We start from the raw sequence: 16,559 nt of genomic DNA on the forward strand, positions 1-16,559 counted from the left end.
TCTAGGTTGGGGAAAGCTGGGATAAGGTGCCGCTTGAGAAAATAATTTATTAGGAACAGATGAAAGCTAAGCCAGAACATTTTTTTTAAATCTCTTTTTATTTGACTCTTTTCTAATACTAATATTCATATTAACAGAGTAATTCTATACAATGGATTGGGAATGAGTGACTTTTCAGATGTGACTTAAACATTCATAAATATTCTTGTGATTTAAATATTCCACCTCCTGTGAAAACTAGCCTGGCATGGGTAGTGTTTAAGCATGGGTAGTAGTTAGAATAGATCAGAGTTCAAAACCAGTCATATTTGTGGTACTATAGTTTCCTCATGATGTTCTGTATATTTACTCACACTATCTCCTGTGGCCTCAGGTACTCAAGATTTTCACTTTAGATACATACGTCATTTGGATTTGATATCAAGGTTTCAGATGTTACTCAGAAAATTAATGTTCTTGAATTAATAACCAAACATGTAGCAGTCCCTTTTAGCCAGTAAGGTTGGCTTTGACCCAGTATACATGGGGACATGATTCCTCTCCCAGACATCACATCCTTTGCTTTTTTTAGTTGGTGGAATTGATTTGTGGAAAAGATGCTTCAGCAATGTATCCAGTGCTGTGCCATCTTGAGGATAACCAACCATTTGCTAATGTTCCCTGAGTTTTTTAAAAAATAGGCTTAGGACCTGACAGTGGCATCAGTAAGCTTCTTTTCTTTCTAGGTGGTATAATTCTTAAGACCCCGTGGTTGCTGCTGTTTCATCTGTTTCTCCTTAAGATCTGTTAAGAAAAAAAGACGGGAAAATATAATTCTTTTCATGCATCTCCTTACAGTACTCTCTATTTCGAAACAGCCTCTTCAATTCCTTCCAGCCCTTATACCCGATCCATTAGGAAGTTAGCTGACCTCGCGCTTGTCCGTTTTCTTCCACAGCTTCAATTCTTAATGCGTTAGAAGAACTTGCTGAAACACGGGCTAAGGTCATCCAATATCCGCTAGCGGAGGCTGCGACACGGGGGTCCTGCACTTACCTTCGCTGCAACCGCATCACTCGATTTCTAAGCCGGTTTACTCGCAAAGCTGGAATCGTAAACTGACCCTGAAATGCTACTGGACTCTGTTGGGGTTTCACTCCCGCATTAAAACCGCGCGGGATCTCGTCCGGAGCCTCAGTATCCCCCGCGGAGTTGGGTTTCCTCGGCGAACAGCGGTCCGGCGCCGGAGTTGCTTCCGCGCCGGAGTTGCTTCCCCGCCGCAGCTGCGGCGGCGCTGGCCCTTTAAGGGCTGGCCCCGCCCCCTTTCCTCTTTTTGCGAATGCTGTGAGATCGAAGCAGACGGGAACGTGCAGGTATGTATTGCATTGGGTAGAGGAGGGGGAGCGCGAGATTCCCGACACCCCAGATCGTTCGCCGGGCCGATCCAGCTCGCCAGGCGGAGGACGTGGAGATCTTTCCCGAGCGGCGCTCTGCGGGCGCTGGGAAACGCGAGCTCTGAAGGAGAGAGGAGCAAGGCCTCGGAAGCCTGGCGAGCGGGTTGGCTTCATCCCCAAACCTTTCCGGCGACGGAGGCTGGTTATTCAGCCAGGCGTGGGAAGCGACCGGACGCTCCGGGCATTAAGTCCGGCTCGCGCTGTCGCCTGCGTTTTTGGTAGGAGGGAGTAGAGACCCTCTTGGGGTCTGAATTGAGACCCTCCCCGGTAAGCTGCAGAACTTGCTTTCAGCTCCAGGGTCACTCCTCGGGTTTTATGAAGTGATCGTGATGCGTGTATACTGCCCACCCCTGGTGGCGGTTCAGTGACTGTTAGGTAACTACAGTTCGCTGGAAAGCACCAGGGCTTAGCAGAGGAGAACGCAGCTTAAATTTGCCACTGATTGAATGTATGCCGGAAAAGGAAATACTGAATACAGCAGTGTTTCTCAACCTTGGGAACTTTAAGATGGGTGGACTTCAACTCCCAGAATTCCCCAGCCAGCTGGGGAATTCTGGGAGTTGAAGTCCACCCATCTTAAAGTTCCCAAGGTTGAGAAACACTGCTGTATACAGACAGGGTTCCTGGGTTAATAATAGCTCTGTATGAGATGTGTTCATTAGAGTCACTTAATTCATTTGTGGGTGTATAGGTAAAATGTAGTTTCAAGCAGCTCTTAATTGCAGAGCTTTAAGTCTAGAGTTGTGCAACAGGCTAAACTAAATGCTAACCACCATAATTTGCTATAGCATGTTGTATGAACACAGGCATTGTGGTGTGATAGCCATAGTGTATGCTTTATGGTGGTTTATATAAACTCAGCCAATCAACAGTAATAATGTAAACAGAGGCTTAGGTGGTATCTGTGTACCATGCTAATAAGAATGTAACGGTTGCATTTGAGCTTCAGCGCTTGTGGTTAGTGGGGGGCTGGGATGAGGGAGCTGTGGGTTAGATTAATTAGCATGATGCTGTGACTTTGTATTATATGATATGCTGTGCCAAGTCTAGTGTTAGCCATAGGTCAGCCACTTGCTCACTGATCTAGCACCCGATATGGGAAAATAGCAAACCATAGTTTATTGGTTGTCATTTTGGACAATTGTAGTGGCTGGTTAGCTGACACTTCCTGGGTTTTCCTATGTTGTTAAGTAATGTCACCATTAATAACTATAAATTTATATATTAAATCTTCTATGTAAGAAGACAGATACACATATAAGTAAGTATAGGGGTAGGTCTGGGTGTGACTCAGGTAGGTTTTATGGATGGTGCTCCAAAATTCTTCATGACCAGCAGGGAAATTGACATCTTTGTTCCATCTGCTGCGGCCGGTTGCCTTCCTTGATCTTTTCTGGGGCAGAAAGTTGCCCGGCCAGGTAATTTTGCTCAGTGGACAAGCAGGCAATTCCATAACTATATAAATATAACCTATGCACTGTTTACTCTTTGGACAGGTGAGGGTCGTGTGGGTGTCTTGTTCTCCACCGCCTACCATGGCAATGAGGGAGTTGGTGGAGCCAGAGTGTGGGGGCTCCAATCCTCTGATGAAGTTGGCTAGCCACTTCACTCAGGACAAGGGCCTGCAACAAGAAGGGCTCCAGGGCCCCCTAGCTTGGCCTCCCACTGGTCCCGTGGCAGATGTGGTAAGTTTAACAAACTTAGAAGTTGGGTTTAGGGGGGTGTTTGCTCTGACTTGGAACAGGTGTAAAGCTTATTCAGGATATTAGGGGCTATCAAACTGATTCAACTCCTGGTGATGGTACAAAGTGTTCAGTATGTTGATTCATGTCCCTTCTAGGGAGTTTCTGATAATCACCACCCATCCATCTTGTCTGTCATCCCTGCTGCCTTCTACTTCCCTCAATTTTGCCCAGAATAATTTTTTTCTAGGATTGCATCAAAGAATATGAATTTCATCTTTATTTGGTCTAGGACAGATTAGTTGGTTCTTGCAGTCCACTGTATTCTTAGGGACTATCTCTAAATCCATAGTTTGAAAGTGTCTGTCTTCTTTTTTGTTTCTCTTCTTTGTCACAGTCACAATCATACCTTACCACTTGACTAAGAATATTGGGAGCCTTGAATAGAGAATGCTTTTATGGTTTACTCAGCCAGTAAAATTGCACAAATCAATTGCCCTAAGCTGTAACCTGACTTGTGTAGTTTAGCACAATGAGTTAACTCAGCCATTGTGGCTTATTCAACAAAATATTATTAAAAGAAACTGGTTTACTGCAGTATATGAACTAAGCTATGAATCGGGTGGTGGAATAGTGTAGCTTGGAATGGCATTAGGTTTCTTCTAGGGTAGATATCACTGTCTCTATGTTTAGGGTCAGTAACTTTTCAAGAAGAAAAATTTTCACAGTGGCAGTTTTAAGAGCTGATTAAAAGTTGATCTGGAAAATTCCTGCTGCAAATCTCATGTCTGCCACAAATGTATTACATGTAGGCACATTACTATTCTGGCAAACCTAGGCTCACATCTGTAGCTGTATGGATGGAACTGATGAATGGAAATAAGTATTGCCAATAACCTGAATCTCATGCATTTAGTCCTGCAGGGATCCTTCCTTGAGGATGCGTGGAGAGATTGGAAGCACAATTTGTTCTCTTTTTTCCCCATGCACAGTTCTGTCTGATTTAAAATGGATCATTCTCATTTTCTAAAGAGATGTGCAAGAACAAATTTAGATTAGATGGAACATCAGAGGGAAGAGAAAGCTCAAGTCAATTACTGTGTCTCTTTTGTTTTCTAGGTGCCCAAACCTCTTGGAAGAGCCTCGGAAGATGATGTAAGCCTTTCCATGTGTCTTGTTTCTGTCTTCCTCCCTGTCCCTGACTTGTTCTATGACTTTATTTCCATCACTTGACACATATTTGCCCATGCAAATTCTTGTATTTTATTCTCTGACAGTTGGTGGCAGAGTTCCTTCAAGAGCAGAATGGCCCCATGCTGTCCCGTGCCCCACAAACATTCAAGATGGATGATCTGTTGGCTGAGATGCAGGAAATTGAGCAGTCCAATTTCCGACAGGCCCCACAGAGAGGTAAATGTGAACAGGGAAGAGCCAAACACCTACTGGGCAAATGGGAGTGGGCCAGGCTACGGTCTCTTGTTTCTAAAAAGATGCTGGGTAGTACTGTGAATTACAGATAAGAGAAGTCTGGTACTGGTCTCATCTGTGTGGATTGGGGACGGTGACATTGGGACACTCATTGGGACTCATTCCTATTCCTTAGCTCCAGGGGTGGCAGCACTGGCGCTCTCGGAGAACTGGGCGCAGGAGTTCCTTGGCGCGTCTGATAATACAGTTGACATCTCAGCAGATTATAATGATGCCGATTGGTCCCAAGAATTCATTGCTGAGGTTACAGGTAAGGCTGCTGTTGGGAAGGTGTGGGCATCTCTCACCTTACAGCAGTTCCTTGGTGTTTTATTATTTACTTATTATCATTCCATATATGTGCCCCATATTTACTTACTCATCTGCTGCATCTGATGGAGCAGGCTGGGAAAGGTAAAGCCACTGTAAATGGAGCTGGTGCAGGATTGGCAATATAAAGAAGCTTTCCTACATGATACTAGAGTATATCCTTTTTTCCACACAATTCGTGTTTAGTTTCTTTTTGGCAGTTTTTTTTTTTTAAAAAGACTGGTTTTGTCTAACCTTCTGAAGACTAAGTCTATAGACTTAGAAAAGTGAGTGTTGAGAGTCAGTATGGTGTAGTACTAAGGTGCTGGACTAGAGGCGGGGAGACTCAGGGTTCATTCCATTCTCAGCCATGGGATAAGAGGGAGATCCCCATGTAAACTACTTTGAACTGGAGAAAAAGCAGGATATACATCTAATAAATTCTGGTCTGTTGCAGTAAAAACAACAATCACATGCCATCTGAATAGGTTAACGTGTTTATTATAACATAAAATTTACTCAGATTTTCCTTGAACAGATAAATGGTATTCTGAGTTGACATGTAGATTTTTCAACAGTGCTTTAAAGCTATCATTGTATTGCCTTTTAGAGAAGGCAGATTGTGTGATAAAGTTTCTTGGAATCTTACCTTATAGCTATTTGCAGAGTTACATTTTTTGTCTAGATTCTCTTTATAACCAAATTAAAAATGTTGTAGGTCACTTTATTTTTCCTTTGCCTTGGTAGTCTTCTAGGCAAGGCAGAGTTCAGTCATTTCTCTCTGCTTTCCTGATTGCTTTCAGTTGGGCTTTCCAAATCATCTTCCCAATCTCAGTTGCAAATCTCTGGATTTTTTCCAAATTAAAATGGGTGATGGTGACCAATATAACAGTGTCCCAGTTGGAATACTATGACATAAATTTGTACCAACTCATATGCTCGGCATGGAAGATTTTGGGTATTAGCTAGAATACCTGAAGCTGACTTGGAGTAAGATAGTGTTGTGAATTTCTGTGCAATGCTTGGTCATTGTTGATGCTTCTCAGTGGATCTTCTTCCTACTCTCAGACTGTTTAGTTAACAACCTATTTTTATCCCATTTCTACATAGATCCATTATCTGTATCTCCTGCCAAATGGGCAGAAGAGTATTTGGAGCAGTCAGAGGAGAAGCTGTGGCTGGGTGAATCAGAAGATCAAGCCTCAGTTGATAAATGGTGAGTATCCCTGTGGTTTCTATAATTACATGTGAACCTTCCCATTGGACAGAACCTCACTGAGATGCCTGGAGGACTTTCCAGGTTCAGCATTGGTAGGTCCATTCTTATTACACAGTGGCTTATCCTTCTGCAAATCCAGCAACAGGAATGCTTGGATTGAATGGTCCTCAGCTCAGGATTTTTAATGGTGGGAAAGAATTTTAGGATTATGAAAGATATTCTCAATTACAGAGACCCTTCAAAGTTCTCTGAATTGTTGCCCCATATTACCTTGTCACATTGGAAAGAGTATAGCATTTTCTTAAGAACAATGGTTTTCCATTGCTGGCTGCTGGGCTGTATATTGTTTCTTTTTTGATACATGTATGAAATATTCTGAAAGTGGATTAGATGTGGCAGTTTGAAGTTCAGTCGTTTTTGAAGAGTTGAAAGCCAGTCCCGAATACATTCAAAAAATAAATTCCATGTATGGGATACATGCTCAAGATGGAGTTGTAATACATATCAAGTGGTTTGACATACACGTTCAGATGCAGCCGTGCCTTATCTCTTGCACTCCTCTTAAATAGTTAATTGGCAAGGAGGGGGCTTGCTTCGGTCCTAATGGCAATTCGTTTCATAGCATGTCCCCACCTCCCAGTGGAGAAAGCGGAATTAAATGTTGATGTCAAAGACAATCATGACAAAGCCTGCGACAGGAGCGGCTTTCAGATGATGAACGGGGACACTATTCTAGAGACTTCATTCCTATCTAGAGGGTTGTTTCCAAAATGGGCTCCATCGCGTTTGTGCTGCTGAATTTGCTGGATTCCATCTCGTACTGCTTGCTGTTTGGCGTCCACTTGAAATACTGAATGAAATTATCTAAGGGTTTGGGGTAAGATTACGCCCAGTTTGTATCTCAGCTCTGCTCAGATTCAGGTCTGACTGTGTATGCAGTGTCTGAAATCAGTAGGTGAGATGGAGTTTTACCAAGTGAGCCCAGTCCAGATAAACAGTATTAATGTAGGAGATTCATCTAAGCAGAGATAATAGTTGTGTCCCCGTTGAAGGAACACGTAGACAATTCAATGTAGCATTAAATTCAGCCTTATCTTTTGGTGTCCAGGCAGTATCTGTGTCATCTTTTTATTTAGGTTGATTCTCCAACTACAGTCCCTTTTGGGGTTGTATACAACTACACTTCATATGTGGTGCTACCTTTAAGAGATACTGAATTAAGCTGCTAGATTGACCTGGGCCAGATAAATGAAATACATTTTTTCAGGGTTTAAAATATCTTTGTTTCTGAATGCAAACCAATGTGTTTGTGTTTACTTCTTGAAGCTCTTGATTGCTTAGTTCCAGATAAGTAAAAGTTTGTTTGCTGCCATATGTTTCTGCTCTGCGTGAACACCAAGATCTCTTCAGGGGCCTTGTAAAGGAATGCCTGGAACAGAGACTTTTGTCTAAGCCCTAGATACAAAACTTTTGTCATGGTTTGTGAATTATTTAAGTTCTTTTATATTCTTCTTGTAAGGGTTAAGGTTGCTATTTTTCTTCTATAGGTGAAATTGATTTGGGTTTTTTTGTTTGTTTTTGATTTTAATTTTTATGGTATTTGTAGACTGCCCCAGTCTATGTTGAAATGTTTATGTTAAAATTTTATGTTATGTTTTTATGTTAAAATTCAGCCTAGGATTTGAATTGCAAACTGGAGTATGGAATAAATAGTAAATAAAAATCTAGTGCATGTATTATGATGGGTCAAATCACTTTTTCTTCACTTTTGAAGCCTAGCATCCTTTTAACTTATCCTGAATCTGCCTTGTTTGTTCTGGTCATAGGTATGAGGAATACCAGCCTGAAGACGATCTCAAGAAAACAGCCAATGATTTTCTTTCAAAAGTGGATGATCCCAAACTGAATGATTCTGAGGTAAAAATATGAGTGGAGTTTTCTTCAAAAGGAATAGCGCACAGTTGTAAGGCTGGAGAGAGAAATAGTGTGTCCACATACATGCATACATGCTTGTATGGTCCTGTAACTCACTTGAACGGCATTAGCTAGCAGCATTTTCAGCTTCAAGGGCCATATATGTACCCACATACACACCAGGCACTTTCTGCCCCCCACTTTCTTTGCTTCCTTGTGCCTCCTCTTTTCTTCCAAAAGCCCTGCTTTAAAACAGTCAGTGTGCATTGCCATGAATCATCTGGGCTTTCTCCAGTCTGCTGACCATCTGACTGGTTGGGCTGCCAGGAACAGCAAAATGAGGGAAGAGGGCTTGTTACGGGCTTCACATCACCCACTCCTGTGATAAGTGGATGTACTGGCTGGGTTGATTTATTACTGTTACCTCATAAGGAAAGTGAAGGATTCTACATCTCTTGATTTTCTTAAGGATAGCCTTTCTGATGATCTCTAGATGTGTTGGGTTTCAGAATTTAGCATCTTCCAGCCAACCTGGGCACATCTGGAGACCACTGCATTTGGGAAAGCTGTCTTAGAAGATTGTTGCTACACTGTGAGCAGTGTAATATAATGGCTAGAGTTTGGGATTTGTCCTAGTGAAATCCTTGCTCAGATATGAAGTCTGTTGGGCAATCAATTATGGGTAAAAATAACCATTAGGAAATGCTGGGTTAAATGTGACCACGCACCAGCTTGGAATCTCCTCTTTCTGCTGCAGCCGTCTGCCTTTCATCAATGAATCCCATGCAAAGCAACTTCTTGTTCCCTTCTCAGGATCATTATTGAGTTTTTCTTAACACAGACACTCCTCTGCTTCCTCTCTCCAGTCATTCATGGTGGAAGAACACTCACACTCTTATGGGTTGGTTAGAAACTGTGAGACCAGATTTACTCTTTTGTTGTCAGATCAAGATAAATTTGGGAGTGAGACTGGGTGAAAAAGAGTAGTACTGTAGCAGGACTTAAGGTTAAGTTGGGTTTTGGCCTTTTACAGTAACCTTCTTGGAGGGTTTTCTAGAGACTTGTTGCTAGTGTTGTGCAATTATTTTAAATAACTGCTGAATCCCATGCGCTCTGTAAAACTGAACAGGCCTCTTGTCGTTTCTTGGAAGCTCTGCTCAGGCCAGGTGCAGGCTAATCCAGGCAAAAGATATATTCTGGGGGTGTAAGGACATAAATAACTATGATCTCTACCTGTGTCTCCTTTCTTCATGCAGTTCCTAAAATTTGTTCGCCAGATTGGAGATGGGAGGGTATCCATCGAGGCCAATCGGGTGACCATTAATCCCAGGGACCAGGATAAGGCAGAGCAATGGGCAACTGAGTTTATGCAGCAGCAGGTAGGACCCCTGGCTGCTCCTTGCTGGTTTCAGCAGGAGAACTCATGGCAGCCTACTCTCTGTAGCCAGTAAGTAGACTTGGGGGCCAGAACTGAGCAGAGTACCTATAGACTAGTAGCAGAGAAGAGCCATTCCCTTCATAATTCTGTCAAAATAGCCTGAATGTTATATGTTGCTTTGCATATTTATCTGTCTTTTTAGGGGATTTTTTTTCCTTCTGTCTTCTCTTCTTAGAATACATCCGAAGCCTGGGTAGACCAGTTTGCACACACTGGGGATGCCCTGGGCCTAGATCCAGAATTTGAGCAAGCCAAGACCGCTGTGGAGGTAATGGGCTGTTAGGGAGAGAGGGCATGGTCCCCCTTCTCCTGGAGCAGAGAGAAACTTCTAATGCATTTCTTTGAGGAAACCAGATCTTTTCTTTTTCTCCTTTCTCTAGTCAGATGTGGATTTTTGGGACAAATTGCAGGCTGAGTGGGAGGAGATGGCCAAGCGAGATGCAGAGGCCCATCCTTGGCTAACTGATTATGAGGATCTTGCCAGCTCCACTTATGACAAGGTACTGCTGTAGAAAGAATGCTGTGCTTTGTCCTCTCCATCCCTCCCTTTTCTGATTGCACAACTCTTAACGGTGAGTGTGTGGATACCAAACTTTATAAAAAGAAAGGTAGAGAACTAGCAAGCTGAAATGCTTTTTAAATAAAATGTAAGTGAATCCTTGTAAAAAAAGGTAATACGGAGTATACGGAGTGGAATCTCTTCTTTGCACCATCTTCTTCCTCCTCTCCTGCTGATTGAGCCTGGCTCCAAATTTTCCTCATTGTAATGCATCTTGGTTCTGGGTGGCTGTCCAGATGCATCTTTCAGTGACCTGCCACTTCTGTCCCCTAGTGCCAATGGAAGCTGGGGCCCTGAGACAGGCGGTGGGACCATATTGGCAAAGTGCTCAGAAGGCACAGTTTGAGAGTGACTAGATGCAATGATCGGCCCACTGCCTTCTCTACAAGTGTTAGCTTTTTATCACATGATTTCTAGAATTTTGTAGGCAAGTGGCACTGAGTTATGCTCGTTTTCCTGCAGAAGGTAGAAGGTGTGTTTAGATGATAGAAGATGATACTCTCTGCTTACTTACCTGCACTTAAAGGCTCAGCTTACATCCTTCAGTGCTGCCCCACACACAGACCCTGATTGATTGGCAAGAAAAGATGCACCACCCTGAGCTTAAAAGCAGAAGAGAAAAGCAGATGGGCCAGTCCTTCCTCCTGCAGTTCTTTAAATAAGTAGCAAACTCTGCTGTTGAGTAGGAAGTGTCCCACCTCTTTCCTAACATCCTGGGGGCAGCCTTTAGAAGAAACAACTGTTTGTTCTTCCTCCCTCGTAGGGATACAAGTTTGAAGAAGATAACCCTGTACGGGACCACCCGCATGCTTTTGAGGAGGGGCTGAAATGCCTGGAGGAAGGGCATCTCCCCAACGCTGTCTTATTCTTTGAGGCTGCTGTGCAGCAAAAACCTGATCACATGGAGGTGAGCAAAGGAGAGCCAGCACCTTTCTGCCTTGGCTTAGGTTAAATGGCAGCTTGGCCCAGGTGTGCTGCAGGGAGGACCAGCTCTGATCACATGGAATTAGAAATATTCCTTTTGTAGTGGTTAAGGCATCGGGCTAGAAACCGGGACACTGTGAGCTTTAGTCCCGCCTAGGCACAAAGGCAGCTGGGTGACCTTGGGCCAGTCATTCTCTGAGTCCTAGGAAGGAGGCAAGGGCAACCCACTTCAGAAAAAACCTTGCCAAGAAAACTGCAGGGACTCATCCAGGCAGTCTCCAAGAATCAGACACGATTGAATGGATTAAAAAAAAAAAAAAGCTGGTGGTGGGTGTATCTTTCTTGGGTGCCAATGACTCATGTTCCCTCTTGCAGTATTGGAGCAGAGTTGCTTCAGATCAGACCTTTGTCCATGGGTTTGCTTCATGGACAGGGTTGGGTGCACGCTACCTTCTGGGTCATGATTTCTGCCGTTTTCCCAAGGCTGAGTTTAGTATGAGAAGGAATGACGTGGCTGCTTCAGGCAGCAAATTGGGATTTTGCCCTACGCCTGCCCCGCCACCCCAGGTCGCTTTTCTGATTCCTTCTGCAGAGCAGCTGCTTCAGTATGCCTGAGTTGCTCTCTGGGGCAGCTTGCTGCTTTTTATGTGTTAGTATGAGTGGGCACCATCCTCCTCCCCAGGAATAATTTTCCCCTTCCAGTTACTAAAAAGATGGGGAGGGGGAGAAGAAGAAGGCTTGCAAACACCAGCCCCTCTTCCATGCTGCTGGGTACAGTGTGAACCAAACTCCTGGTTTTGTTGTGTCTGTGTTAGGCTTGGCAGTACCTGGGAACCACGCAAGCTGAGAACGAACAAGAGCTTGCTGCGATCAGTGCCCTTCGACAGTGAGTAACCTTCCTGAGCAGCAGAAGTGCAAGGCCTGCGTGTTTTCCCAGTGTGGAAGTCCAAAGTCTAAAGGCCAGTGATGCTGACTCTTTTGGGATGTGTGGTGAACTGAAGCTAAACCCTTGCTTCATGGCCTCATCTGAAACAAAGCTAAACCCATTGTTTGCAGCTGGCCCTTTGATGTGATGTCAGCAGGATTTTCTTTCCTTCTTGCAGAAAGAATTGGGTTGGCAAATCAATGGGATAGGGTTGTCCCCCCGCCCCGTCCCCCTGCACCAGTTGAGGATGCATCCCTCTGTGTTTTACCTGTATGGTTTTGCTCTTTCCTGCAGGTGCCTGACCTTGCAGCCTGGAAACCTCACTGCACTCATGGCTTTAGCCGTCAGTTTTACGAATGAATCGTTGCAGAAGCAGGCATGTGAAACCCTGCGTGACTGGTTGCGCCACAAACCTGCCTATGCTCACCTGGTGGGAAAAGAATCTGAAGGGGAGAGTTCTAGCCCAGGTCTTGGGCCCTCCAAACGCGTTCTGGGTTCCCTTTTAACTGAGTGAGTCTGCGAAAGTGAAGAATGGATGGGAACTGGGCAACTAAAGCAAGATGGGAATTGTGAGGTCTCTTCATTCTTTTCTGCCTCAGTTCGCTTTTTCACGAAGTGAAGGAACTGTTCTTGGCAGCTGTGCGTAGCAACCCCACCGTTGTGGATCCTGATGTGCAATGTGGGCTGGGTGTTCTCTTCAACCTGAGTGGCGAGTATGAGAAGGCTGTGGATTGCTTCACTGCTGCCTTGAGCGCACGCCCAAATGTAAGGGAGGCACGGGGCAGGGAAGGGGGTTGTAGGAGAAGGTGGCAGCTTCTGGAGCAGGTGCTGTTTTCTCACTGAGGCTGCTTCTGACTGAAGGAGTTGGTTCTTAAGACTCTGTCTTCTTCCAAACCAAAAGTATGTCTTCAGAGAAGAGGGTTCTGGCTTAGCTCCCTCCTTGACCCGCTAGCCCCGTGGGAAAGCCAACAAAGTGGTACAGTGGAACCTCGGTTTACAAACTTAAATTTGTTCTGTGACTCTGGTCGCACCCCGAATTGGTCGCAACCCGAAGCAAATTTCCCCATAAGGTTCAATGTAATTACCATTAATCCGTTCTGGCATGGAGGACAGGGAGGCGGCTATTGCTTGGAGGGAGAGTCCCCCTCCCTACGACCACATGTCAGGGGTGGAAAATGGCCGCGGACCATGTGTCAGGGGTGGAAAAATGGCCGCGGACCACGTGTCAGGGGCGGAAAAATGGCCGCGGACCACGTGTCGGGCAGAAAATGGCCGCGGACCACGTGTCGGGTGGAAAAATGGCCGCAGACCACGTGTCAGGCGGAAAAATGGCTGCGGACTGTGCCACGGGAGGGAAAATGGCCGCGTATCCTGTTCGTACCCCGAGGTGGAGTTCGCAAACCGAGGTAAATTTTTGCGGCCGGAGCTGGTCGTAACCCGAAAAGTTCGTTAACAGAGGCGTTCGTAACCCGAGGTACCAATGTATTTCCCCATCAGTTTCCAAGTGCAGGTCACTCAATGTGACAGCCATCTCAGTAAAAACTAAGAGAAGCATTTCTCAATGCCATCTAGAGCTAGAGCACTTCTCCATTCATTCTCAAACAGTCTTTACCACACACTTGCAAATCATGTTTCCCATGGCGTGGCTGATGGGGGACTTCAATCTGAGAGAGGACTCTCTGCCTCCTCCCCCCACATAAGCTTACGGCAGAGCCAGAAGGTGGCTTTTTCAGTTGTTATCTCAACCCCTTAGCCCCCATACTTCCCCAGCAATCTTTATCCATTATAAGGGAAAGGGAGACAGGTAGAATGACTAAGGCACTCAATCACTGTCCATCCAACCTACCTCATGAGATTGTTGTAGAGGAAGATGGGAGGAAGGACTGTATATGGCACTGTGAGCTACTAAAAAAATCCTCTTGAAACCCAGAAAGTTTGAAAAGAATGTGTTGTTTTGGGTGGGACAGGGCAGGGCAGGGAGGAAAAACGTGAAGTTGTTCCACCAAGTCTGACTAAATCTGATTCCCTCTTCTAGGATCATCTCCTTTGGAACAAACTGGGAGCTACCTTGGCCAATGGAAACCGGAGTGAGGAAGCTGTAGCTGCTTACAGGCAGGCGCTGGAACTGCAGCCGGGCTATATACGCTCTCGCTACAACCTAGGCATTAGCTGTATCAACTTAGGGGCCCATAGGTGAGTTGGGTGGCTTTAAAACTGAGATTGTCTCTACTGCTGCTCTTGATTAGTTGAGCCCACTATAGTCTTGAGCTACTAGAATAGTGTTTCTCAACCTTGGCAACTTTGAGATGAGTGGACTTCAATTCCCCAGCTGGCTGAGGAATTCTGGGAGTTGAAGTCCACTCGTCTTAAAGTTGCCAAGGTTGAGAAATACTGTACTAGAGAATCATGAGTGGTGGATCAGGCAACTCTGAAAGCATTTCCAAGAGAAATTGCCATCATAGTTGACTAATAGTGCCTTCAATCATTTCACCTCCTCTTTCAAAGAGTCATAGTCACTGGCTTTTGGTGTGTCTCATCTACAGGGGTGCTTCAAAGTTTGTGTATCCTTTTGAATTTTCAATCTTTGTGCATAAATGTGACTTACAACATGATCTGCTTTCCACACGAGTCCTAAAACTAGATAAAGAGAACCCAATTAAGCAAATGAGTCAAAAACATTATACTTGTTCATTTCTTTATTGAGGAAAATGATCCAAAGCTACATATTTGTGTGTGGCAAAGGTAGGTGAACCTTTGCTTTCAGTAACTGGTGTGCCCTCCTTGGGTAGCAATAACTGCAACTAAACATTGCCGATAACTGTTGATCAGTCTCGCACATCAGCTTGGAGGAATTTTAGCCTGTTCCTCCTTACAGAACAGCTTCAACTCAGGGATGTTGGTGGGCTTCCTCACATGAACTGCCTGCCTCAGGTCCTTCCACAGCATTTCGATAGGATTAAGGACTTGGCAATTCTAAAACATTAACTTTCTTCTGCTTTAATCACTTGTGTGCTTTGGGTCATAATCTGAAAGGAATGACATTTCCCTGTGAACCAGCTAGGCTCTGCTGGCTACAGGTGACCTCTTACTTTGGCTTTATGTCAGTAGGCTTAAAGGGGAGTACAGTCAGTGTAGTAACATGTATTTTAAATACATTGTCCCCCTACTCAGCTGTGCAGCTTCATGGGCAAAGGTGTGTTGGAAACGAAAGCCATAGAACTGGTCCTTCTCCCTGTGCCTAACATTTGGGGCAGGTCTTGTCTGTGAGTCTTCTTGGTCAGTCTCCCTTCATTGCCATATGCTGCTGTCTTGACAGAGAGGCTGTAGAACACTTTTTGGAAGCCTTGCAGATGCAGCAGAAGAGTCGGGGGCCACGGGGCCAGCAGGGAGCCATGTCTGACAACATCTGGAGCACCCTCCGTATGGCCCTCTCCATGCTGGGCCAGAGCAACCTCTATGAAGCAGCAGATGCCCGGGACCTTCCTACCCTTCTACAGGCTTTTGCTATTCAGCAGTGACTCTCTGATGGGCTCCCCTGCGAATGCAGGAGGGGCCCTCATCAATGCCAGTCCCTTCTTTCTCTTCCCACCCAGGCACACATGGCTGAGTCAGGGATACTTCTCTTTTAAGTCTCAAGTTGTCCCAGAAAACAATATATACATCTATTTTCAGACTCTTTTTTAGGGCAGGTCACTAGTTTACATGTTGTGCTGGATCATATTTCTGTAAAATTAAGTTTCTGCAACCTATGCAAATCCAGCAAGGAATGGTATCTGCCGTGTGCCTCTCCCAGCCTGCAAGATTTAGTCTCTGCCTGGGGAAAACAGTCCTTTGAGCAGGAAAGCGTTTAGATTTTCCTGCAGTGGTGTCCTCTAGGCACAAATTTAAAGGAGTGGGCTTTTTTTCCCTATAGGCCAGTCTCTGTGATGCAAGGAAAGGAGTTCTGGCCTTGCCTGCTAAATCAGAGTGAATGCTGGTATTCTTTGCACATCATGTTAAGATGAATTCTGTTGAAAAATCCTTTTGCAAAAGGATGAATCAAAATATGAATTTTGGCTCTGGGCTTGGAAAGTGCTGCTAACGTTAAAGGGACAACAGAAAGGGAATGAACATGAAGTAGCAGCGTGGCTGATATCACCACCCCAGAGACTGGGGGAAGGAGCAGCTGTGTACTGATTAAAATAAGAAAGTACCTGGGAAGGGGCAGAAGTGGCAGTTATCAGAAACGCGAAGTGTGGGGCAGAAACTTTTTCTTAACTACCCCTCTGCCATTTTGGTTTTCATAACTCAATAAAGTGGGTGGGTTGTCTCTATGCATCAGGCTTTTCCCCCTTTGGTGTAATTGGCTCTTTAAATATAAATATATGTATATGATTTTTGTTGGGAAAATGTTTTTAAATTGTAAAGTATTTTGTATAATAGAAGGTGAAAGAATAAAACCCGCCAAATTAAGTTGTCTGGTTTTTGTTTTGGGCATTGCTTGCCAAGAAGCATGAGCACCACCACGGCCACCTTGCATATATTTGAAAATCTTCCTTTCCTTTATGTTCCGATTCATGTTTTTTGCACAACTTATAGCTAGGTTTCTGAGGCCTTTTACTCATTTCTGATATAATTGGCCTTCTCAGTCATTCTTAGGTTTAGGCGAGTTTTATTAAAACTCATTTGCAGATGGTGAAAGCAGCGAGT

General features: G+C 44.6%; 1 protein-coding gene across 2 annotated transcripts; it reads left to right on the forward strand.

Annotated features, from left to right (window-relative positions):
• The first annotated feature begins 1,269 nt into the window (after positions 1-1,269).
• Positions 1,270-16,322, forward strand: PEX5 (peroxisomal biogenesis factor 5). Of its 2 annotated transcripts, XM_007420401.4 has the most exons (16): positions 1,270-1,352; positions 2,930-3,118; positions 4,235-4,270; positions 4,393-4,525; positions 4,719-4,853; positions 6,002-6,107; positions 7,937-8,027; positions 9,281-9,403; positions 9,638-9,730; positions 9,843-9,962; positions 10,785-10,928; positions 11,761-11,831; positions 12,165-12,380; positions 12,470-12,635; positions 13,906-14,063; positions 15,187-16,322. In XM_007420401.4, exons 2-16 carry the CDS (start codon positions 2,969-2,971, stop codon positions 15,386-15,388), a joined length of 1,944 nt encoding a protein of 647 aa, XP_007420463.2. In that variant the 5' UTR covers positions 1,270-1,352; positions 2,930-2,968; the 3' UTR covers positions 15,389-16,322. The 2 variants fall into 2 exon arrangements, with proteins under 2 accessions (XP_007420463.2, XP_015743169.1); XM_015887683.3 differs by lacking the exon at positions 9,281-9,403 and having other exon boundaries at positions 1,271-1,352.
• Positions 16,323-16,559: the final 237 nt, after the last annotated feature.

The sequence above is a fragment of the Python bivittatus genome, unplaced genomic scaffold (assembly GCF_059951505.1).
Source record: "Python bivittatus isolate LINGU-HERP-01145 unplaced genomic scaffold, Pbiv_v1 ctg000270_np1212, whole genome shotgun sequence".
NCBI classification, from domain to species: domain Eukaryota; kingdom Metazoa; phylum Chordata; class Lepidosauria; order Squamata; family Pythonidae; genus Python; species Python bivittatus.

What these genes read in the sequence shown, in the direction of transcription:
- PEX5 (XM_007420401.4), top strand. Translation starts at nt 2,969, where the DNA reads ATGGCAATGAGGGAGTTGGTGGAGCCAGAGTGTGGGGGCTCCAATCCT. An exon ending in GAAGAGCCTCGGAAGATGAT is followed by an intron (nt 4,271 to 4,392) that starts GTAAGCCTTTCC and finishes ATTCTCTGACAG; the next exon opens with TTGGTGGCAGAGTTCCTTCA. An exon ending in ATCAACTTAGGGGCCCATAG is followed by an intron (nt 14,064 to 15,186) that starts GTGAGTTGGGTG and finishes CTGTCTTGACAG; the next exon opens with AGAGGCTGTAGAACACTTTT.